This window comes from Mesoplodon mirus (genome assembly GCF_964341445.2).
Source record: "Mesoplodon mirus genome assembly, chromosome: 9".
NCBI lineage: Eukaryota > Metazoa > Chordata > Mammalia > Artiodactyla > Ziphiidae > Mesoplodon > Mesoplodon mirus.
In genome coordinates, this window is record NC_138985.1 from 91,493,706 (window position 1) to 91,518,656 (window position 24,951).

The 24,951-nt window shown below is 51.4% G+C and overlaps 2 protein-coding genes across 3 annotated transcripts in view; one reads left to right on the forward strand and one right to left on the reverse strand.

Annotated features, from left to right (window-relative positions):
* The window catches only part of SND1 (staphylococcal nuclease and tudor domain containing 1), a 424,510-nt gene that overhangs the window by 349,552 nt on the left and 50,007 nt on the right, over window positions 1-24,951 (forward strand). The gene's annotated exons all lie outside the window — the stretch shown is intronic.
* LRRC4 (leucine rich repeat containing 4) lies at window positions 11,931-15,255 on the reverse strand (the record flags this gene model as incomplete). Its single annotated transcript, XM_082631971.1, has 1 exon — window positions 11,931-15,255. The coding sequence occupies one exon, from the start codon at window positions 15,253-15,255 to the stop codon at window positions 13,297-13,299; it is 1,959 nt and encodes a 652-aa protein (XP_082488097.1). The 3' UTR covers window positions 11,931-13,296.

Genomic DNA, 24,951 nt, shown 5'->3' on the forward strand with positions numbered 1-24,951 from the left:
GAAGGGGAACAGGTGTCTGTGGACAGCGGTTCGATTTTGTTTCGGAGGGCATTAGTGAGGGAGAACGATCCAGAGCTGTCTTTGCAATTTGTTGAAATGAAGGTTTTTTAAAAAAAATCTAGCTCAAGGGATTCTCACCTGGGTTACGCCCACCAGCTCCCAGGCGTCACATCCCACCCTGCAGCAGCAGAAGCGTCTGCCTCAGCAGTGAGAGGCAAGGCCAGACACCAGTTGAAATCCCAGACGGCGTCCTCCCCTCCCTCCATCTCTTGTCAGATATTTCAAGCTTTAAGTCCTTATTCGTGCTCTGCCTACTTGGCTGGCTGTTCTTGCACTTGAGCGGCTTGTTGGCCTGGACAGGTCCAAGCTGTCGGAGCCGTCAGGAGCTGCGCCTCCCCCCTCACGTCTCCTGTCTGAGCCAATCTTGACTCACAGTAGTGCAGACGGCCCCGGCCTTATCCAGTGACGCCCGCCACTGCCCTCCTCCTCCTGTCCTGCTTTCCCAGCGATGAAGGGGCTGGGCCGGGCCTGGCCTGCAGGTCAACCTGGGGCTGCCACAGAGACCACTCTTAGTTCATGCTCTGGCATATTCACCCAGACAACACGCTAAAAAAAAAAATTTTTTTTTTATCTGAACCACATAGGACAAGGGTACAGCAAGGTCTAAGTTCAGATTATGCAGGAAACACTTTCCAGCCTGCATGAGAGCTAATCTGTTTTTGCAAATAGCCTTAGTTTTACCCACTCTGCTTCCTAACTATTCCTGGGAGCTGAGAGAGAATGAGGCAAGAGCAGGTGTCAGAAATAAGCGTTCCTCCTCTCCCTCCCCTCCTCTCCCTCCCCTCCTCTCCCTCCCCTTCTCTCCCTTTCATGTAGACTAGGCAACTTCTCTACAGCGCCTCGGTTTCTCAGACCGGCTCCAGGTGCCGAAAGGTGGTGCCCTGTAACATACCACTGTAATCAGTTCATTTCCTTTCTCCTTGTTCCTCTCCAAGAGAAATGAAGTGGCAGATGACAAATGTGAGAGGGGTCGTGGGTGACCTTGGACATGAGAAAGACATGCCGCACTAGGGCTGGCCTCACTCTCCCTTTCTCGGTGCTAGGTCCCTGCTGAGCTGCAGACGCAGGGCAATAAGGGTCCCATTTAGCAGGCTCGGCCTGAGTGAGACCCGCAGCCATGCCCTCTGGCAGCAGCCTGCAGCAGGGAGGGATGCTGCGGCAGCAGGCTCCTTAGCCACCGGTACAGCTTTGGATGGGGCAGTCAGCGCAGACACATTGGCTCATTCAGGTCGTCTGTAAACCTAAGGGACCCCAGCAGCTATTGGCATGCCACTGCTCCAGCAATACCAATAGTCACGTGATTTACCCTGAGGCTTAGCTGCTACCCACATTATTTCCAAGAATTCTTCTCCGTTGGAGGAAACAGTCTGAGGCTGCTTCAACACAGCCCCTAAAGCCAACCCTTTTCATGGGGGAATATCAGGACTGAGATATACGGTATCTTTATTGGCACCCAAGGACCAGTAACATAGTTGACTAAAGACAGAGGCTGCCTGCAGAGCCTCTATCCCCCCAGTTAGAACCAGTCATTTGATGAGCATTCTCATGTCCTAGTGAACGTGAGACGGTGGATGGGATGGAATTAAGGGGCCTGATTCCACTCCACATATCATGGTTACCTACAGCCTAGGGTTGGGGTCTACTCTCTTCCATCCGATTTGCTAAGTAAGGAAGAAAGATCTTTTACCCTAGTCCAGTACCTAGGAACCTTTTTGTGTCTCTAAAGCCACATGATAGGTATCACCAAACTGGTCGATTTCCTGTTCTTCAGGACTGGCCCTGTTCTCTGGGGCTTCTGTCCAGCAAGGTACGTTGCTTTCTCTTCCTGCTACAGTTGCTGCTTAGCCTGTTAGCCCCAGGAAACTTATTCTCTTGGATCCATTTTCTTCTCTTCAAGTATCACCACGTTTTATCGACCTGCCTGCTTTCATCTTTGATCCACACGTCCTCATCATTTAGAACCGCTGGACTAAGAGTGACCTGCAGGCACAGTCCAGGTTCCTGAGTTGGGTCCCAAGGGTCCGAAATTGACAGGATTTGTCTAAACCCTTGAAGTAACCTTTTTGTAGCCAGAAACCTTAGCAGATACACTACCTGCCCCCGACCCCACCCCTTACCCCCAGTGACGAAGGAGCCTTGGAGCCGCTGAGCGCAGTGTCTAGAGGGCAGCAGAGCTCCAGCGGGGGATGCAGGGATGCTACCATCTCCTTCCGGCCCAGCCTCTCATCCTGTAACAGCGGCTCAGAGGCTTGGAGGTTGGGGTAGGGAGGTTCCGCCCTCTCAACTCACTGTGGCACTGCCTGTAAACCTGCCGAGGTAGGGACCTAGAGAGCTAGCTGCCTGCACTGCCCCCATCACCTGGGTGTCTGCTTGACGCCAGGATGCCCTGGGCCCGAGGGGGCTGCGTAAGTACAGCTGCAAGCTGCCCAGCTAGATTGTTCTTGTCCCAGCTCAGGCTCCATGTGTGGCATTCACTGGAACTTTAGGCATGAGAGATGGCACTGTTCTCCCTGGGGGCAGGTAGGGAAAAGATTCCCCAGCTGAGTCTTCCTGGGTCTCAGTTCCAAATGGAAAAGCACCACCCTCCCCCGCCCCAACCCGTCATTGTCTCCCACTCTGCACACCCGATTCTGCCTCAGGCCATTTCCCAGCCGCAGCTCTACTGGGGGCCAACTCTTTACCCTTGTGGTACTTTGTAAGCTGGAGCTGTGAGGCCCAAACTTCCAGAAGGGAGATGAAATGATCTCGTGGGGCTGACAGGTACGGCACGGCCAGCGTTTGTTTTGGGTGTTGATTTCCACATATTAAATGGTTCTCATTGCCACTGCCACTGAACTTCCTTGCCCCTGTGTGTGATGGCCAGGTTCTATATCAACCATGAAGTCCGTGCAGGGACGGAGGGGGAGAGAGCTTTGCTGCTGTGCTCTGGCACCTGAAAACGGTTCTGTCTCCAGCACAGAGCTGCCAGTGGGGAACTGCTGAAGTGACACTCTAGAGAATCGCCAGGGAGACCCCTCCATCTCCTGCCAAGCTAAACAAACCCTGCCCTGCACGGTTCTGAATCACACCTCCCTGCAGATTCATTCCTCCTTCCCTGGCTCAGCTAGGGTACCGCCTTACGGGAAACTCCTGGGTGTCAGCAAGAGAGGCGTTTGAGGAGAAAGGAACTGATGCAGGAAGGGGGAGTGCCACTCAGTCATCTTTTAAGTAGAAAGGAAAAGGTCAGCGGAGCCACGCGGGGCCTGGGCTGCATCAGTGTTGACTCTGCCTTGCTGCAGCAAAGGGACCGGCTCACCGGGGCCGGCAGTGGGCACTGCCAGCCCTATCCAGCTGCCAAGCACAAAGAAACGCGTGCTCTGTATACACAGATGGGTCTGCATGTCAGCGTGAGCCCGTTTTTAGCCCTTGCCCAGGAAGGGCAGCCCACGATACAGTAATTTAATTAAATTTGCTTCTCTCCATGGCCCACATATTTGAAGAGGTTTGGGGGGGAAATGAATCTGGCTGAGGAACATTACCCTGCTGCTCTGGCACTGCCCCAGAGCTGAGCCACAGTACCATAAAGGGTCTCGCCATCCTGAACACAGCCCAGGGCATCTGTCTGCACTGCAGGCTCTGTGGCCGGGCTGCCTGCTGGCACATCTGGCAAGGCAGCCTCTGGAAGCAGTGCATCTCCATCACAGGGAAGCCACCGGGGGCAAAATGAGGGGACTCCCCACCCCCTACTCAAGACCTGCTGGCAGCAGCCTCAGCAGTACTTAGAGCCACGGTATTAGCTTTTTTCCCCACCGTCTTCAGTGTATGAGAAGGGAGAGGGCAGGATGAGAGGACCCCACCCCTCAACTGACACTGCAGCTTCAGTTATCCCCGCAATTTCGGTGTTAGACCACACACCTGTGCTTCTGCCCGGAACGTGATCAGTATTTAGGGACCTGAAATTGATTCAGCTTTCACATTACCATGTTGCATATCTCAAATGCGATCCGTTTTTGTTCATTATGCCTGAGCTTAACTCATTCCCACACCCCCCACACCCCTATGACCTCCCCCTGCCTCCCAGCCAGTGCCTGCTAGTCTTGCATTAAGTTTATCAACACCTCAGGAGGTGCCTAAGCTTTTACTTTCTCCTGTCTTCTCCCTCCTGTCCAGAGTGTCTGCCCTTTCATCTTATCACTAACCTCTAGCCTGTCTCTCAGCCTTTTTTTGTCCTAGGTTAGCAGTACCATGCCTTGGAGAGGTACATTCTCTGGTTATCTTTCTGTCCCCCCAACAGCAGCACATCCTCCTGGCTGGTAATCTCCTGCATGTTGATAATAGCAGCACCTCCGAGAGAAAGGGAGTTTCTCTGGCACTGTTCATCTCAACACCAGCAGAACACAGGCTGTTGCTTAGGAGTGGGAATCATTAGCGTCAGGCCATTATTGGAGGGGACCAGTCTCTAGGGGAGCTAGCAGAAATTACTGCTTTAATAGACGGAAACTCATTTGCTCAAAGCCCCCGCCCTCCTCTTTATTTCTCTGCATTCCCCACTTCCCCTCTCTTCCCAGCTTTGAAGTTGAGAAGAGAGGTAACTCCACCCAATCCAAGATGGCAAATTTCTGCTAAATTAACTTGGTTAAAAGAGATCCTTGGCTGAAAGCGGCTGTCTTTTAGAATGTTTCTATTGGGACTTCACTTAAAACCATCATGAAGGAGATAGATTCTAATTAAATATATATGATAAAATTCTAGCCAGGGCCACTCCGTTTCCCAAGAGGGGATTTGTTGAGATGGGGGAAGAGGAGACGTTTACTAGCTGCAGGCCCCGAGTCAGCCTGGGCTGCCTGAGCTTTCCCTGTGAGGGTCTCCTTGCTTACAGTACCAGGGAAGGTAGAAGCAGAACTCTAGACGTCCCTGCTTCTCCAGTGGTCCCCTTGACCTTGAACAGACCTCTGACATGAATGAGCTTCTGCAAAACTTCCTTTCACAGGGATACCTGTTCTTTACAGCTCTTCACTTTTATAGGGATGGGGAGGGCGGCCTCAGCCACAAGTGCTCCTTCAACTTGTTAGCTGTTTGGGCAGCCATCAGAACTCCCATGCCCTGGAACACTCATGGTTGAAGAGAAAGGAAAAGGTGCCTGATTTCTCAGCTCTAGCTGTTTGAGTGAAGTCAGGAATGGGCACCGTCTGGCTGACAGCATTAAGCACAGATAAAGTACTGGCCTGGAAGGCCTTTCCCTTCTTTCCCTCCCTCCCTGGAAGCAAAGGGTAAGGGACTGCACCAAATTGCAAACTCCAGGGGGCACTAATCACTTTGTAGCTTCTGTCAGTGGCGCCCCCTGGCGTTGTAAGTCCCAGTGGCCCTGCCGGTACTAGGCTGAGAACCCAGAGACCTGGTCTCTGCATCCCCAGCTAGCGGGCACTGGCAGTCACATCCCCCTGGGCTTCGTTTTCCTCACAGATAAAATGAGAGGGTTCAGCTAGATTTTCCGAATTAACCTGGAAACTCCCTTCACCGTCTCCACATTCCTGAAGTTAGAAGCTGTAAACCATCATCTGTCCTCAGTGGCCACTGCCATGCCAAGGTCGACCAGCAGTGAGAACACACTGTGGAGCTGCCCTCAGCTGACATGATACCACTCACTGGTCAGAGCAGGTGTGGACTTAAAACAGGAAGGTGGAAGAGGAATTAAAGGGAAAGCTACCCTGCAGACCAACGAGCTGAAACCAGAGGCACATGGAATAGGCCAATTCCTCATTGTGTCTGTACTTCTCTGCGGCTTCAGAACCTTTCTTCCTCATACTCAAGCATACGACGCATCCAGTAGTTGCAGTCGCTTCCCTCACAAGGGAAACAAAATGAAACGCAAACATGTTTTGAGCCATCGCAGCCTTGCCATATCCCTCTAAGTCTCCTCTCCCCATTCCTGATTTGAAGATTGTCTTCCCTTCCCCTGGTTCCTTGAGCAGTCTCCTCCTTGGCCCTCCCTCCTATCTTACTCCAGACTCCCCGGCTCATCCCCTTAAGAGATGAATTGGAAGAATATGCTGTCATGTCAGAAGGAAGCCAGTGTCAATTCACACAGGCAGACGCTAATAGGATAAAGTATTATCCGACTTCCTTTAAGTCCAGAAATTAAGTCGTCTTGCAGTGTAATAGATTATAACTGTATCCACTGCAGCCGGTGGGCTGCAGGAATAGGCTGTTAGTATGAGGCCTGGCCTCCATTTCTGGGACTGTGCTGGGCCTGTCGTGAGGGGCACGCTGTGTGTTCCTACAGACACAGCGGCACTATCCAGGGAACAGCCTACAGCTCATTCAGTTCACCTCCAGGGTGGAACCTGAGTGTGAGGACCTGTATGAATGTTCTTAATGAACCTGGGTGAGTGGGTAGGGCCTTGAAGCCTGGGAAGAAGTAGCCCGAGGCCAGGAAACCGAACTTTGCACAGCGAACAGTTAGTGTGTGAAAGCGCCTCTCCCTCATCCTTGCTGACTCATTGAGCGGGTAGAGTGGCTTATCTGGTGACTAAACGAGCTCCTGCACAGACAGGGAAACCAGGGTTGAGACCTTATTAAAGAAATGTAAGAGACTACAGATTAAGGACTTGCCTTGGGAGAGGAAGAAGAACTGGTAGAAGGAAGAAAGAGCCGTCAGGCTTCTAGAATGGGAGGATCTTGCGGGATATCCTAGGTCCTATCGTGGCAGACGGTTGGACGCAAATGAGAATTATGGGGGGGAACCTGATAGGAGAATTAATGGGGCGGGCGTGTGCTTTCTATTAATGGGAGATATAAGAAGGTGGGTGGATATTAAAGAAGCAAGTAGATCAAGGGCTGTTCCTTTGGTATTTAGTAATTAATCTAAACTTCAGTAATCGCTCTAGTATTGTCCCTAGGCACACAGAATGGATGAACCCAGAAGGCCAAGTACTACTTTGGTCCATCCAATCCCCACACCTGGCATTAGAGTAGCCTCTCATCTCAGTGCCTCCCTGCTGTAGGTTTAAGAGTCTTTACCAGGATAAGCTAGAGAAGACAGCGCCATCCTCTCAAATGCTTAACTTCCTTTGCCAGGAGAACCACTCCGAGGACTCTCCCCCACGGGCCCAGGCCTGACCTTTCTGACTCACTGCCAGGGTCCATGTGCACTGAACTCAACAGTCGTCATTATTTTTATGGGAAAACACAATTTATATAACACTCCCCCTCTGGAATAACACTCTTTTCATGGATAAACAGTGAGCTGCACCCTCTCCTCTCCTCTCCCCCCATGACTGTGCCTTCACAGAAATGAGGGAGGCCCTGAGGGAGCCCATCAGGATCAGAATTTGATTACAGCCCTGAGGGTGGGGTTGCCCCCCACCCTCGCCAAGCAGTGGACAGCCTCCAGCATCGGGAACAGGACTGTCGTGGGCAGGTGGTTTGGCCCAAGTACTGACAGCAAAGCTGGCATGTTCCAGAGGATGAAACCTGTGATCATCCTAAAATCTAATTCTAGCCTCTCATTAGGAAATCAAATGCATTCTTTCTTAGGCTTCTCTTGGAAAGTTGATCTCCCTGCTTTTCTTCTGCTCTGTTCCGTGCCATGAATATCACACTACCGGCCCTCCCCACCCCCGTCCAGGGTCCAGCCAGCCTCCTGCTTGCTAGGGCAGAGGAATCTCCCTGGCTTTCCTCCCTAACTGCATTGCAGCCCCTTAGCCAGTGCATCTGCCGTATAGCTCCATCCTGCTCTCACTTGCTCAAATTATGGTGCTTTTTCCTGCCTTTCTTTCCTTCAAGCCCTCCAATACTGCTTTGAAGCCCCAGCAGCCCTCTCTGTGCTCCTTTCTCCTTCCTGGTGCCTCCGTGGGCCCACCTCCCTTGGTAAAGCACCCTGATAAGGAAACAGGGCAAGGTGACGAGACACTGGGAAGCTCACCCTCCTGGTAAAGGACCAGGACTTTTAGTAGGTGCTTCCTGTCCCAGCCCTCAGCTTATGCACCTCCAGCAGCAGCACCTTTCCTTTCTCCTGACCCGCCATAAGAAAAGGTAATCCGTTCCTGGGCTAAGACAGTGCCTTGGGCCATCTAAAGAGCTAGATTAAAGAACAGAGCACACGGCAGTGTTTTCCTGGGAAGAAAAGTGCACCCCATCTTTCCCACAGTGTTTGGGCTTGTAGATGGTGCTGTCGTGCTGCCCAGGACTTCTGGATAATTATCCTTCCTCTTTAGAGTAGCTCGGTAGGCATGTTCTCTCTTTGGACATGGATGAGGTTCAAGAATAGAGGTGGTGATGGGGGCTAGTCAGTTGGTCTGTCCCCTTATCATCAAATTTCAATTCCTACAACAACTATGGAGTAGTGAGGTAGATACCAATATTATGCCCATTTTACAGATGAGGAAAACGAGTATTTGTCCAAAGTCACATAACTAGTAAGTGATAGAGCTGGGATTCAACCCAGGAAGACTGGCTTCAGAGTCTGTACTTGTAAGCACTATGCTATATTGCTTTGCAGATATGTATATTTCACTGAAGGTTCCTGAAGCCTTTATCCCTGCTCCAAGAAGCAATTTACTTCATCTCAATTTAAAGCAAAGATGAAAACAACCTTAATCCACTACCCAAACCATTCTTCCCCCCTCCGGGGAAAAGGGTGCTTTCTGAATGGACGGAAACCAAGAGAGGTGCTTTGAGCCAAAAGCTGCCTTGCAGTTTAGCTGAGGCAGGATTTAGAAATGGCGTGAACGGTGCCTGCATTAGCCGATGGCACGGAGTGCTGAGTGCCAACAGAGGAGAAAAAATCAGACATATGTTTGGATATAAATGTTCTCTCTCTTTTTCTTCTCTAATTTTAAGCCCCTGCTGCTTTGTTGCACTAAAATGTTGAAGCCTTAATTGTGGGCTCTGGCCCCCTAAGGTAGTAGCCTGGGCTGAGTAAGGCCCACTTAGCCTTCTCTTAATCTCTACCCATCTCCACCGTTAATGGCATGGACTCTGCATCTCTTCCCCATTAATAGGCATTGTCTTCAAGGGACTCTTTACTAGGCTGCTGCCCTCCCTCCACCAGCCCCCCATCCCAAAAAGTGGCTAGCTAGAGTACATGTTAACAGCCATGATAGAGCTGATGTCCCTAGGCCTTAGAAACTAGCCTGTCTGCTCTACCTTCACTGACAGTAGAATGCAGCTTTACACCAAAGAGTGATAAAAGGCCCTAGAACAAATTTTGGGAGTGGCGACCAGATCATGATTTTAGAGCTGGGGCTAGGGTAGATGCAATGGAGGAGAGGAGTTAAAGAGCCCCCCGCCTCCCCAAATAGTCTCACTGTTCAGCCACATAAGCAGAAACCACTCCGCTGTGGAGAAGTTGCTCTTGAGAGGTGCTCTAAGACCTCTGTCAATCCTTTACTCTGCAAAGCTTCCAAGGCTAAGGTTGGGAGAAGGCCAAGCCATCGTTCCCACTGTGAGCACCCTGCCTTGTCTACTTCACCTTTTCCCTAGCAGCCGTGGCCCTCTGGGGGATCCCGTGGTTTCTGCCTGCCATTGAACCTAAGAATCAGGAAGCAGTTATGTATAGTCCTGAGAATCCAACTCCTTAGTCAGCACACGTGGCCCTTGGGCCACCTCTGGGGCCCCTGTGGTCCGAATTCTGCTCAGGCCCCGGAGGGCAGTAGAGCTGGTTCTGAAGGAGATTGGACAGCTCCAAGAGGAGGGAGAAGAGAACACAGCAATAGCTATAGGAAGGTCCCATTTTTACTGCATATTGGCCAGGAAAGAGAGATGTTCTTGAGAGCCAGTTAAGAGCCTTAATGAGAAAGCACATTGGTTTGGGTAGTCAAGAGACCTGGGTTTCAGTCCCACCTCTTCCACTAATTAGCAGTGTGACCTTGGACGGTATCTTTCCGTTTCTCTGAGGCTCGGTTTCCTTGACTGTAAAATGTGAAGGGGTTAGACTACATGGTTTTTCACGGCCTTTAAAAAATTCTGTAATGAAAAGTCTCTAACTCCATATAATCAGCAGCAGTCTTTTCCCTGTAACGTGTTGCTATGACTCCCCTCCTGAAGAGCTGCCAACCCATGTTCCATTCTCAGGTAACAAACCCTACAGCTTGGCCAGGCCGAGGATGAGTCACCCACCCAGCATTAAAGGCTGCACTTTCGGTGCTCATGGTACTCCTCTCTGAAAAGTTGTCCCAAGTGCCTGCTACAAGGGAGGGTGTACCCGACATCACGGCAGAGGAGAGTTGCCACTCTAAATGCTGAACCGGTGCCCAGGTCAGGGAGTAGGCCCAGTGGGGAAAGGAACTCCCCTTGCAGCTCTAAGGACACTCATACCCAGGAACCATATTCTATCCCCCCCAGCTCCTTCGAGGTTCCTTCTGGAAAGCACTTCTCCCTCAGATTCCAAGACGTGAATATGCCCCACCCCCAGGACAAGTGCATTTGTTCTTAGGACTCTTCCCAGGAATGTTTTAGGCCCATTTCTTCACCTCTCCGCTCAGATCTTTGTTCAGCCCCAGAGCCTTTGTCATTCCACAGCTACTGCATAGTTCCCTGGCCGCCCAGATTGCTGTCAAAAAGAGGAGGGGTGTAAGGAAATGGGCTCCACATCCTCTATTTCTGAAGCAGCTCCTTCCTTCACACTCGCCTCTGAATGTGTACCCAGGAAGCTGTTCTAAACAGCCTGAGCTGTGTCTTATGGCACTAGGAAAGGGGGTGACTTCTTGCATTTTTCAACTGGTCCTCGCCAAGTCCCACCCTTTTCTCGGCTGCAGTTTTCTCTCTTTTTATTGGGGGTAGGGTACTAAAGGACAGGCGGAGGGAACATATCATTGTAGCCTAGAGACATGAATGGCAGTTTCTAAACGTGTGAGCCCATGCATACACACTGCCACAAACACTGACATCCAGAAATTTTGTGTATGTAAAATACACACACACACACACAAACACACAGAGGAGGATTAAGAATTGGCCCTTTCTTAGCCAACTGCTGCAAAGTGCTGCCTGCCTCTCTCTGTGTTCAGCGCCAGGGAGATCACACCCACTCAGTCCCGATTCCCTGCACTCGTATAAATACGAGTGCTGACGAGACACGGGGTCCCAGTTCAGGCAGCCTGCCTGGACCGCGTCCCTCGGCTACACATCAGGAGACCAATACCCACCACCACCAAGACACATTTGACTGACTATTCAGCACCCAGAGAACAGAAGCATCACTGCCTGTGGATCGTTAAGCACAACAGCATTATTGCAGTGCTCTTAAATCCAGGTCCCCCGGGGTCCCCGTGTAGAGCTGGTGCTGCCTGACCAGCAGCTTCTGCTGAGGTGGCATTTAACTCCTGGCCGGGTCCCAGGAGCTGAGGCTGACCCATTTCCCCCGCTTTTCCAGGGCACAGGGAATTCGGTTCTACCCCCCAACAGAGCCAGGGACTAACACGCTTAGCTTGTGAACGGTGCACTCGTATCGGGGTGCTTTTATTTAAGCTAAGGAAAAGTGGTTGACAGCTTTAGCGTGTTCCCATACTTTAAAGAAATGGAAGATTGTCCTCCTCCCCCCTTTTTTTCTTTAAATAGAAATTATTTGGTCAGTGCTCATAAGAAGCTATAGGTTCAGGGTCTTACTCAATTTAACCCTTTGGGGACACTGAGTTAAAAATTGAACAGTATTTATTAAAATACAAAAATACACTTTTCTCACGTTACAATCAGTGGCATTTCCCCCCCACACCCCACCCCTTTTCAAATCTGAACCCTTTATTTCCTTTTAAAGCTAAAATAATAAATGAAAGAAGTTACATCATTAAATGGACCAGAATAACAGAGATCTCTGCCTTCCCCACCCACGCCCGCCCTTTCTCTTCCCTCTCCTCCTGAGGTAGCCCTGGGAGAGGGAAGCATTTCCCCCCATTGTGCTACATTCAACAGGACTCCATGCCGCACTCATCCTGTGTGTATCACTTTGTTTTAACTGTGGATTTCACATCTTTGTTGTGAGCCATCCTGGTGAGGAAAGGCTTCATCACTGTAAATGAGCCTGTGCCCTTTCTGTCTCTCCTCTTTCTTCTCCACTCACGTTCTGCCCCCCTCCCCGTCACCACAACCAGTTGACATCAGCAGTAATAATCCCTAATGAATCAGCATTTAGAATAGTCACCAAATCACAAGCATGAGAAAAGCTTCCACTCCCCCAAGCTTCCCACTCCCAGCCTCTCCCCGCTTCTCCACCTTAAACCAACCCTTTAAAAAAAAAATCATCAAATGCATCACTGTCTACAATCATTTGTCAGATACCGGGAACAACAGGTGGGCATGGCACAATGCTGAGTTATGGCCTCCTGCGGATACCTTCTCTCTGCCTCTGCTCTCCCTTCCCATCCCCCTTTGGTACCACGCCCCCCTGCCCCCCCAGGGGCCACCTCCTTCTCCTGGGAAGCCCTGAATAGACACATGCCTTGCACAGAGTGGGTTAAGCCCAACTGCAGGAATCTGGTGCAGTGTGAAAGCGTTTGACTGACAGCTACGCCAGCTCCCTTCCTTCTCTGCTCCTTCCCGAAGCCCTCTGTCAGGCGGGTCACGCTGTGTCCCACTGCACAAACCAAGAAGACTTGTGCGCAGGGATGCACATACTCAGGCCCTTTAAGGTTTCAGTTGAATTTTGGTGGTTTTCCTGTTTAAAATACATTTTACAGATCTGTCTTTCCCTTGGCCTCTGAAGAAAAAATTATTGCCTCTCAACATTTGAAGCACAGTACAAATTCTTAGTGCTTTTTTTCGTTTGTTTGTATTCTTTGTTTAAATAAGATAAATCTGCAAAGACAGCTCTCAGCCTAAGAAAGATGTCTAGAGAAATGGGTATTCCTGTGTCCTATGAAGCATCTTCTAAAAACTGACAGTTCAGTCTACCCGCCACCCCTCAGCAGCCCACACCCTAACTCTTTAGGGATATTGGTTGGTGTTTTAGTTTGTTTTATCTTAGCAGTTTCAACCCTATACCAGAAATCCCTCCTGGCAGCACAGCAGACTGACTTGTGGCTTCTATCCCACAACATTCCCAAGGTCCCCCACCCCCTTTAAATAGAACTTACAAGTTAGAAAATAGTTTTGTTTTGATTTTTCTTTTTAAATTTTAATATAATCTGTTTCTTTTACCAGCCCATAGATTTAATATATAAGCATATACAAGAAAAAGTCTCTCCCCACTCTGTACAAAAGTTGCTGTCTTTTGTGTGTGTGTTCACTCTATTGCATTTTATAAGTTTGGGGTGGGGGGAGTCATATTTGAGTTTCCTGTACCTTGTCCTTGGTGTGGGTCTGAATGATATAAGGTTCAGAGATAGTGGTGACTGTGGGGTGCAGAGAGTTCCCCAGACTGTTTTCTGTCCAGTGGGCCCCATGTGCTGGTTTGTAGGTGTTGTAGTTAATATGGTCATGAATTGTGGGCAGCACGACTGCCCCCTCACCTGATACACCGGATGGAGCTGCCGTTGCTGCTGCAGATGCCGCCGCTGGGATGTCTTCATCCACCTGGATAATCTCAACAGTCCGGGCAGCTGTGACTGTACTCCTCTGCTGGTGCCGCTTGCGAAGTTTATAGAAGACAATCAACATGGCAGCAGCTAGCAGAGTCACTGCCACGAAGCAGCCAATGATGATCTTGGTGGTCTTCATGACTTCATCCAGGCTGGTCTGCATCTTATCATTGGTGTCCGTCGCGGTTACCGCCACCTGCTTGGGCACACGGGTGGTCTGAATGAGCACCGTGGTAGAGGTGGTATATGCCGGCTGGTAACCAGTGGACGTAGTAGGAATGGGCTTGTACTTTCGTGTTGTATCCTCAGGCGAGATCTCAGTGGTCTCCACTGTGACAGTGGTGAAGAAGCTGTAGTTGGAGGTGTTGAGCTCGGCCGTGCTCACGTTGAGGTAGGCCGAGGCATTGGAGTTGCCCGCCATGTTGGTCACCATGCATGTGTATACCCCAGTGTCTGAGAGCAGCACATGGGAAAAGTTCAAGGTGCCGTCGTTGAGGACAGAGATCCGTGGGTGGCGGGAGGCGTGGCTGAGCACTGTCCCATTGGGCAGCAGCCACTTCACGGAGGACATGGGGGGAGTCCGACACTTAAGTTCTGCCATCCGACCCTCAGAGATATTGAGGTCCCGAGGTGCGTCCATGATGAAGGGGGCGGAGCACTGGAAGGAGGCCTGGTCCACCTCCACCAGGTAGCGGCCTCGCATGTGCAAGGGAGCATGACAGCGGCCACAGCAGGTGGAATTGGTGGGTATGTACTCTCGAAGCCACCAGGCTAGCCACAGAATGTCACAATCACAGTTCCAAGGATTGTGGTGTAGGTGCAACTCCACCAGGTACCTCAGTGGGGTGAAGAGGTCATGGGGCAAAGAAGAGAGGTTATTGTGGGCCAAGTTGAGTTCCACCAGGGAGGCCAGCCCATCAAAAGCATTCCGCTCAATCAAGCTGACCTGTGAGTTCATGACCCACAGCTTCTTGAGGGAGCTCAGGCCATGGAAGGAGCCAGGCCTGATCTCAGGGAAGTGGTTTCCTGACATCTCCAGCTCCTCCAGCCCCACCAGGGGGGTGAGGTTGGGCATATCTTTAATGTTGCACATGCCCAAGTTCAGGTACTTGAGGTTGAACAGTCCCTCAAAAGCCCCCTCAGAGATGTACTCTAGCTTCTTGAGCTCCCCCAAGTCCAGGCGCATGAGGGAGGGCACCCGGTTGAAGGCGTAAGAGGGGATGCTTTCTATGGGGTTGTTGCGCAGCCAGAGCTCCCGCAGCTTGGACAGGTATTCAAAGGCCCCGCTCGGGATGACTGTCAGCCAGTTGTCAAACAGCTCCAGGGTGTTGAGGCTGGCCAGGCCGTTGAAGGCCCCCACCTCGATCTGCCGGATGGAGTTCCTGCCCAGCTGCAGGACCTCCAGGTGGTGGAGGTGGCGGAAGGTGTCGGCCTGGATCATCTGGATGTTGTTTTCCATGAGGTTGAGGTACCGGGTGTTGGAAGGAATACCCTGAGGGACCTCGGAGAGGCCCCGGCGGGTGCACACCACCTTGCTGAACTGGTTACTGCACGAGCAGACAGACGGGCAGTTCTGGGGCCCGGCGGAGGCGGCAGCAGCGATGGCTGCACACAGAATCCACACTTGCGCCGTGAGGTAGACGACGGGGAGCAGGACGGCATTCCAGGTGTGGTGCACAGTTACCTGCCACAAGAGCTTCATGGTGTGGCACGTTCATAATTCACCATCGCCTGGGATTTTGGCTCGGAAAGGAGAACCAGCCCTACCCCGGCTTAAGTGAGCTAGGAGCTCCTCTTTCCATCTGGAGAAGGAGGTGGGGAGGGGGGCGATTAGAGAGACGGAGCAGATCGGCCGGAAAAAAATCATGCCAAACTAAAGAGTGGCCCCTCGTCTACCAGCCCCCCCTCGAGGCCAGCCCTCGGAAGGCTGGGACTTTCTCTCCCGCTTTGCGACCATCCCCACCCAGTCATTCGCTCTCACCTACCTCGGAAGGAAGGAAGGGAAGAACTGGCGCGGTGTCCTTAAGCGTTCGCCGCCCGAGCTGGCCACCTCGTTCCCATTCTCACTTCTTAGTTTTAATTAACAAAAGGGGGAAGTAGAGGGGGCGGGGAGGGCAGAGGGGAGGGGAGGGGAGGGGTGGGGGAGACAAAATGGCTTCTAGTAAATCCGGAGCCGGCTAGCGGAGCCGCGGAGTTGAGGCGCGCCGGGAGAGCCGAAGCCCGGCGGGCTATGCAGGTGCATGCCCCCGCCTCAGCCCGAGGCGGGGCGCCACCAGCGCTTCCCGGCTTTGTCCTTGGACCCTGGCCCCGGCTCGCACCAGCCGATGGGGAAGCCGCTTCATCGCCGGAGTGTGCCTCCGGCGCCCCCCGCCCGCTCCGGGGCTGCCACCCGGCGGGGAGTGAGGGGGCGCCCCGCAGCCTCCCAGGCCGCGCTCGCTGCCGAAGCTGCCGCCGCGCTGCCCCCTCTCCTTGTGTCGGCCGCTCCCGGCCCGAGGCAGCTGATGCAGTCGTTCGCTCGCGGTGCTGCGAGAGTTAAGAGGAGGTGTTCGCCGGTCCTTCGCCCCCCCCCGCGCCCGCCCTCCGACACACACCCCCTTCTGTCCTCGTCTCTTCTCTTAAGGGTTAAAAAGACCAAAACTGGGCTCAGTTTCCCAGTCCGCCGGCTGCTGGTGCGAGGAGCAGTAATCCGTCCAGCCCCCCGAGGGGCAGCGGCGTGGAGGCAGCGCCGGGACCTGGTCCGCCGGCCAGAGGAGCGCCCGGCGGCCGGGTCGCCCCGCACCGCAGGCCCCTTCGGGGAGTCCGGGGGCGGCTGCAGCCCCCGGAGGCGCGGAATCGCCCGCCGCAGCCGGGCCCCCGGCGCACCGCCGGATCTGGCTTTTGTGCGGAGGGAGCGAGTTCAGGGCTCCGGCCCCCGGCGCCTTCAGCGGCTGCGCTGCCCGCGGACTGCTGCAGCGGCCCCGGCGCTGGCGGCGGCGTGAGCAGCGGGGGTCGCGGCTGCGGGGAACGCTCCGGAGCCCGGGAACATGGTCCCCACTCGCTAGCAGCAGCGGCGGCGGCGGCAGCAGCAGTAGCAGCAGCGGGGCCCCTGTGCGCGGCGCCCACCGTCTCCTCCTCGCGCCAGGCTCGCGGTGTTGCAGGCAGCAGCCACGCAGACTGCTCTCTCATCCTTTTGTCCTTCAGTCAGAACGTGAATGTACTGCTGACGCATACTGTTCTGAGGAGAAGATTAGCGTGATGCAGTGCTCTTATGTATTAACACCGCTCCCCCTCCGCTGCCTGCCCTCGAGGGGTTAACGCCGGCGGCTTCCAGCGCCGCGCCGGCCCGCGCCGCGCAGCCCCGAGCTGTGCGCCTCCGTGCGACTTCCTCCCTCCCTCCCTTCCTTCCTCCCTTCCTTCCTCCCTCCCTTCCTCCCTTCCTTCCTTCTTCCTTCCTCTCTCTCCCCCAGCCCCACCCCCCCTCCCCGGCCGCTTCCTCCCCGCCCCCTCTAGACGCTGGGAGCTGGCCGGGCGAGGGAACAGGAGTGAGCGTCAAGTGGGGAGCCGCGCGCAAGTCGCAGGCGTGCGCAGCTATTTTGGTCCGATCGCAGGGAGCCGCCAGGTGGCCGCTGATAGGCTGGAGCGGCGCGGGGCTGCTGCTGCGGAGGGACCGCGCCGGCCCCCGCCCCGCACCGGGCGCCGGGCACCCTCGGGCTCTGGGCGCGCTGGGCTCAGGGCCTGGGGAGCCGGAGGCGCGGCGACCCTCAGCGGGGCTGCTGCAGTTGGCGGGCCTCCCGCCCGGACCGCGTCATCCTCACCCCCGGCGACTGCGGACGGGGCGACCGGCCGCTCGGCCCGGGCTGCACGCTCGGAGTTCTGAGCTGCACTGGGGGACGCGGGGGCGGCCGGGGCGCTGCTGCACATGTGCCTGTTCGTCCTGCCCCTTCCCTCGCAAATTTCCTCACCCGTCGTCGGCTTTAACTAGGGCTTTCACTGAAAATTTTCTTAATGAGGGTTGCGGGTGAGGCAAACAGTGGAAGGAAAGACCAAGTGCGGGGAGCTAGGAGAGTGACAACCTGGGACAGCGCGACAACCAGCTGGAAGGATTGAGGTGAACTCCCAGCAGCCAGGGCACAACCCGTTCATTCAGCAGCCGGAGCCGCGGCTTCTCACTCTTCGCAACCCCGCGCCTTTTCCCCTCCGTGCGCCCAGAGATTGGAGGGAGTGGGTCTTAAAGCTTCTGCCCCATGAGCTCCACCAGGTCTTCTTTGTTTCTGGGAGTCCCTGGGAAGAACTGCGTAGCATCCTGCCCCTACTTCCGGTGAGAGGCGACCCCGGGGCATTTGATGGACCAGTGTAGGAGCGAGAACAGGACTTGTTCAGAGTTTTCCCACCGGGGAAAATGACTCCTCTTTCTCTGCCTGGTGCGGCGGGGGCCGACTGTGGCTAAGCCCTGGGAAGCCAGCTGGTAGAATATGGCACTGGTTTAGTGTTGCTTCTTTTCAAGGGCTACCTCCAGGCTCCTTTCCTTGTGCCCCGCCCGCCTCTGCCTTGGCAAGCTTGCTTGCCCATCACCTGCACGTGGGCTATTGTTTAAGAAGAGGAGGTCCTGGCCTGGATCTCTCAGCTCTCTGGATTCTGCCACACCCTTATCTCAATATTGTCTGCTGCCCAGTAATCTGAAACCTCCTTAAATATGCCAGGGAATTTTTGAAGTCCCTGGATGGAATGGAAACAGCTCCATTGTAGGCAATTTGGATTCCCTGTTATTTACCAACTTTCTTATTATGCATTTGCAGTCAAATAATAACAACATTAATAGGTAATATGTTACCTAAGATCACATAGTAAGCAGTAGAGCCAGGCCTTGAACCCTGGCAGAGCTCAGATGTCTAGGAACTTGGACAGTAAAAGTGATTCTCCAGAGTTTTCTCCCAGTCAATAAGAACTCAGGTTTCATTCATTTACTTCAACAGTCATTTACTGGGATGTTTGTCTACTGTATGCTCTCCACTATACCAAGGATGGATGGATGGATGGGTGGATAGATCTGTTCTTGTTTAATCTGCCTTTACCCAGTGACACAGTTGCCGTAGTTATCTCCATTTTATGGATGGAGGTACTGAGCTCTGGCAGGCGAATAACATGCTCAAGGTCATACACACAGAAAGCAACAGAGGCAGCATCTCAATCCAGTCTTCAGACCCTGAGTCCGGTGTTTTCATCACTGCCACAAAGATGTCCAGTATGTTCACTCTGCATAGAGTAAGCGGCAGAGACAAGGTGGGGGGACAGCCTGCGTAAAACACTTCAGGGAAGGGTGTGTGGAATATACTAGAATGAAGGGTGGGAGAGGAGGGGCTGAGAAAATAGATCCTTTATTTAACTTGTTTGACTCACAATTACTAATCAAAGAAAGAGAGAAATGGAGGTTGAGTTCCACCTGGGCTCTTTTTCCCTTCTTGACTAAGCCCCATTTGCACATCATCAGCTTCAAGCAGGACACACCCATCTTATACCCAGGTGTGAGTCTAGCCTGACAGGGATCTGTGGAGGAGAATTGAACACCCGCTGTTGAGAAGTTCTCTCCTTGCCACAGCTGGCATTGAGCTGGTAGGGTTCCAGAGAGACCCCGGCCAGGGTCTGGATGGCGCCCTGGAATATGGCTTCCCCTCCCCCCTCAGGCAGAAGAGGGGCCTGCCTGGCTGGTGTGGGCAAACTCAGAACCCATCTGTTCAGCTCCAGGCCCAGCAAATGTTGTGTAGGTGGATGGAAGGGTAGGATCAAACCGGTACTTAGTAATGGGGGGGTCTCGTGGTAAATATTTGTGAGTGATATCGCCCAAGCTTCATGCAGCTCATGGAGTTCTAGATAGGGCTACTTTGCCCTCTGTAGGCCAGCTAGGCTAAGGAAGCATCATAGAAACCATCAACTGGACCAAGGATGCTGTGGGACCATGGCAGCACACACAGCCCTTTTGAACTGGAAGTGGCACTGAAGCCTCTAATCCAGTCGCTCGAGTATCGTCTAGCCATATGTCTGTTGCTCCTCACAGCCCCTGCTTCTGACTGCGTCCTTGATTTGGAGTGGTGCCACCAGGGAATAAAAAGAAGAGGAAGGCTTAAACTTGGAGAGGAGAGAAGGAAGAAACCCTGGGTTGAGAGTGTTTTCACTTGCGGTTTCCCACAGAGGGACTGCTGCGATAAAGCAGAGTTGAAGAAGCCAGCCAGTGATCCAGCAAGGCTGTGTCAGCCGCTTGTTACCTGCACTAAGATTGGGATGCCTGAGTTCTAGTCCCTTTTCTGCCACTGATTAGACATGTGACAAATCTTAAATTAAGACAGCTCCAAACCTTGGTTTCTTCATTTCTAAAATTAAGGGAATGGACTAGAAAGTTCCTTCCAGCTCTCATCGTCCACGATTCCCACCCCTCCTCAGATGTGAAGCTTTGTGAAGAAGGTTGATCCTTTGGGGTTGTAGTCAAGTCTTGGTAACGCACCACAACGTTGAGAAGCGAATGATTCCTTCAGTTGAATCGAGAAATCCACGGTGCCAGAGCAGAGCAGACTGTTTTCCCAACTGCTAAAAAGGCCTGCAGATCACAGAGTGCTAAAGCTAAAAGGGACCTTGGAGATCATCTGGACTTAACCTCTCATTTTACAGATGTCATTAATGAAGTTCGTAGAGGCATAGCGACTTACCTAGAGCCACACTACTAATTAACATCAGAGTCTCTGTCCCTTCTGAGCTCAGCCCCTCAGTCAAGATGACAGTATGTGGCTAATTGGCATTTAAACCTGGGGCTTGAAGATATTTCCAGATGCCTGCCTTCTGTGCTCTTGTATGCAGGTGCTATCATTATACTTCGCTGGGCTGGGTTAACGATGGGTCTTTGATAGAGCCATTCTGAGTGACTTTGGACCCTAATAAGAAGTGGAGGGAATTCCCTGGTGGTCCAGTGGTGAGGGCTCCGTGCTCTCACAGCCGAGGTCCCGGGTTCAATCCCTGGTCTGGGAGCTAAGATCCCACAAGCTGTGCGGCGTGGCCCCCACATAAAAGAAAGCGTTAAAAAAAATTTTTGAGAAGAAGTGGAAGAATGGTCATCCAGGGGACTGACTAAGGGGACCCAGGATAACTGGGCGCCTAGTAAAGCCCGTGGTAGACCATTCCTCAGCCTGACATGCATCACTGAGGCATTATCCTCAGCAGCCACTAGATGTCCATAATGCCTCGCAGGGTTTGCCAGGAGTGAGCAGGGTGCTACCTTGCCTCCAGTAGGCTTTTGGCCCCCTCAAGGTGGGTCCATCCGTGGGCAGAAAGATTACATATGTACCCCCTGAAACTCTAGTCCCTATTTGCAATACTTTTTGGCTGCCAAGCCCTACTCAAGCACCTTATCTGTTTTTATAATCTTTTTTTTTTTTTTTTTTTTTTTTTTTTTTTGCGGTACGCGGGCCTCTCACTGTCGTGGCCTCTCCCGTTGCGGAGCACAGGCTCGAGACGTGCAGGCTCAGCGGCCATGGCTCACGGGCCCAGCCGCTCCGCGGCATGTGGGATCTTCCCAGACCAGGGCACGAACCCGTGTCCCCTGCATCGGCAGGTGGACTCTCAACCACCGTGCCACCAGGGAAGCCCTGTTTTTATACTCTTTACGCTGCCGTTTTAACTAAGAAAAGAACAAGAGCAAAGGAGGAAAAGCGATTTGGAAAATAGGAGGAAAGAAAAAGAAAAATGGTATGGAAATTGACCTCCACAAAGGGAAAGACATCAGTTGATTGGTGAATTAGTAGTGACAAAACATAAGAAATGGTCTGTATGGAAAAAGTCACCTTCTCCTACCTAAGGCACTTCCACCCACATGTACAGATACCCTTCCAGGGTCAACTGGTCATAAGGTTTCTGTTTAATGGATAAAGTCACCATTGCAAAAAAATAAGGTTATTTTTCTTGCCTGTGACCCTGAAGTGAGCCTGTGACCATGCCATTACTACCCACAGTCATAAAGGGAATGGACTTTTTTCCTTGAGCCTGATGATTCAAGGCGACACAGCTGTTCTAGACTTACCCACTCTTCCTAGTGCCTCAAAATCCACTGTCCTTTTCCCCTAAGAACTCTGCTCTCTAAGGAAGTCAGAAGGAAGTGGACAAAAAAGCACTCTCCCTCTGGGTCCCATCCAGAGCAATTTGTAGAAAACCTCAGAAAAGAAAAGATGCTTAATAAGAATGGCAAAGGGCTATAGAATGGAAGGGCCTCTTCCTCTTCTCTGAGGCTGGTTTCCTGGGGCTTACCGTTTCTTTTCGGGCTGCCAGGCCTGAGTCAAGGGAGAAACCTCCCAACGCCCCAACTGCCGCCTCTTTTGGAATAGACGGTTGGTGCCCATTCTAGCCACAATCATCTGTATGGTCAAACAGCCCAGAGAGGTCCAGCCAAAAGCCTTGGAAATGTACTCTTCCGGTGCACTAGCCCATTACAGGCCCTGTGGTTTATCCTTCCCTTTAACTGCCTTTGTCTAGCAGTAACAGTAATGATGTTAACAGCGACATTTCCTGGGGCATTGATCGGTACCCATATGAATCATCACAACAGCTCTGTGAGGTGGGTACCATTAGATTCCCCATTTTGCAGATGAATTTAAGACACTTTCTCAGGATCACAGAACTAGTAAGTGACTATATCAGTTTCCTAAGGCTGTCATAACAAATCACCACATATTTGGTGGTTTAAAACATCAGAAATTTATTCTCCTACAGTTCTGGAGGCGAAAAGTGCAAAATCTGGTAGGGCCATCCTCCCTCCAAGGGCCCTAGGGGAGAATTTGTGCCTGGCCTTTTTTGCCTATTCCAGCTCCTGATGACTGTCCCATTCCTTGATTTGTGACTGCATCACATCAATCTCCTTGGTCATGTCGACTCCTTTTCTGTCTGTCTCCTCTGACTTATAAAGGACACTTGGCATTGGATTTAGGGCCCACCTGGTCAATCAAGGATGATGTCATTGCAAGATCCTTACTTGCATCTGCAAAGACCCTTTTTCCAAATAGGGTAACATTTACAGGTTTGGGGATGGGGGCGTGGGCATTATCTGTCTGGGGCTCATTCAGCTCACTGCAGTGACAGAGCTCAAATCTATTCAGCATTCAAATGTTAAACCACCGTGATGCTGCGATGTGCCACTTAAGATGTACCCTCCCCTTTCTCTTCCTCTTACCTCTAGCACGTACATCCTCTGTGTACCTGTGCTTGTGAGGGGCAGAGGAGAGGAGCCAGGTGTCAGTGGTAAGGCCATTGGGTCTTCCTGTTGGAAAGGGAGAGAGGGTTCCCTCAGTCTGTGCAACAGTTAGGAAACATCACGTGAGCCGAGGGAAGGGGGCATGTGGACCAGAGAAGCTCAAGAAATCCGCCTTGATTCCTTTTCTTGATAATTTTCTCACTCTTTACATGGCCTGTTGATTTTATCCCAAAGATCTTGGAACATCTAAGCATTTACCAGTAATATTAGAGGTACCCCTTGGCATTGCTCCAAATTTGGCTCAACTGTAACTAAGTCACAGAAATGTTGAGCTTCCCACTCTTTGGAGATTAAGAAAGGCCTAAAGATCAGAGCCCAGCAGATACAAAGGCAGATGTGGGAGGGAGAGTTATGATTAAATGGCTTTTCGAGTATCTCCAGCACAAATTTGATCCTTAACCCAGAGTCCATGCCTGCAGGTACACACACATACACAATGGTTTTATAAATTTATTCATGTTTTGGTTAGTGAAAGCCCAAACACTTTTTCCCCTCAAACTGAGTCCTACATGAAAGAGGGAGGGAGAGAGAGAAAGAATGAGTGAATGCATGTATGCATGCATTCATACATAGATGTTAGTGGGCATTATACCGTAGTGGAGGTTATGAAAGTATTCTGGAATCAGAGAAACCTGGGTTCAAATCATGGTTGTCTCTCTTGCCTACTGTGTATAATATATGCTGTGTATATAAGTTGCTTCTTTAAGCTTCAGATTCTTCATGTGTAAAGTGGGATTAATAACTGTATTTATTTTGTGGTATTATTGGACTAGAAGCAAGTAAGAAAAATCAGTCTTAGCTAATAGTAGTAGTAGCGGCAGCTGTTACTTTCTAATAAGTAACAGACCTGGTGCAGCCAAATAAAAAATAAATAAAATTTTAAAAAAAGAATGCCCAGAACCTTGTAATTTAAAAAAAAAAAAAAAAGATCAGCTTTTTTTTTTTTTTTTTTTTTTTTTTTAAATACTGGGAAATTTAAGGAGGATCCTAGTGGTCAAAAGGTTTCGCCAGTCCTCAGTTTTGAAAATAAGGAAACTAGTATAGAAGGGAAATATTTTTATCCAAAGTCAATTACTGAGAGAATCCTTTTTTTTTCCTCTCTGCTCTTGGTATTGCACCTAATTTAGACCTTTCAGTTCTTCGTTTAAGATATAAGGTGTTTCTCACTGTTTTTAACAGTTAGTTTTGAGATAATTTTACACTCAGAGACAGGTTGAACATACTCAGACTATAGGATATGGTCTTCACCCAGCTTACTATTACGTTAGCATCTTATATCACAGAACATTTACTCAAAACTAGAAATTAAAGGATTCAAGACATAGATGTTTACTCTTTCCCTCTAAATCTATTCTCCACAGCCACCAAAGCCATCTTTGTGACATTATAAGAGGTCATGTTATTGATTTGCTTAGAATGCTCCAGTGTTCTCCCCCTCATAATTCAAATAATGACCAAATGGTGTACCGTGGACCACAGGCCCTAAGCTGTCGTGCCTTGCCTGCTCCTATGCCCTCGTGTTTTATCATCTTCCCGCTTACCCCCTACCCTTCAGCTATGCTGCTCTTCTTTCTTTTGGAATACTCTAAGCTGGTTCTCCCCATTAGGGCCTCTGCTTTCTCTTCTGTCTGGAATGTTCTTCCCCCACATCTTCAGGGGGTTGGCTCCTTCTTGAGCAGGTCTCTTGGGACTTTCCACGACTACCCTGTCCTTTAGACTACTTTATAGCCCCACCAGTCATAGTCACATCCCTGGGTTTTATTTTCTTATTTGATTTGCCATCATCTGAAATTCTCGTTTACTTGCAGAGGCCCTTCCCATCTTGTGCCCAACACCTAGATCATAGTGGTGAATTAATTATTTCAGAGGAAAGAGGACTATTCTTTGACCCAAATGAATAGGACTTCAGGCCTCCCTAATGGTGTATCAATAGCCCTAGCCCTACTCCATAAACCTTTGAAAAGATAGGTGAAAAATGACCAGCTTTTGGGACTTCGCTGGTGGCACAGTGGATAAGACTCTGTGCTTCCAATGTAGGGGGCCCAGGTTCGATCCCTGGTCAGGGAACTAGGTCCCACATGCATGCCGCTACTAAGAATGTGCATGCCACAACTAAGAAGCCCACGTGCCGCA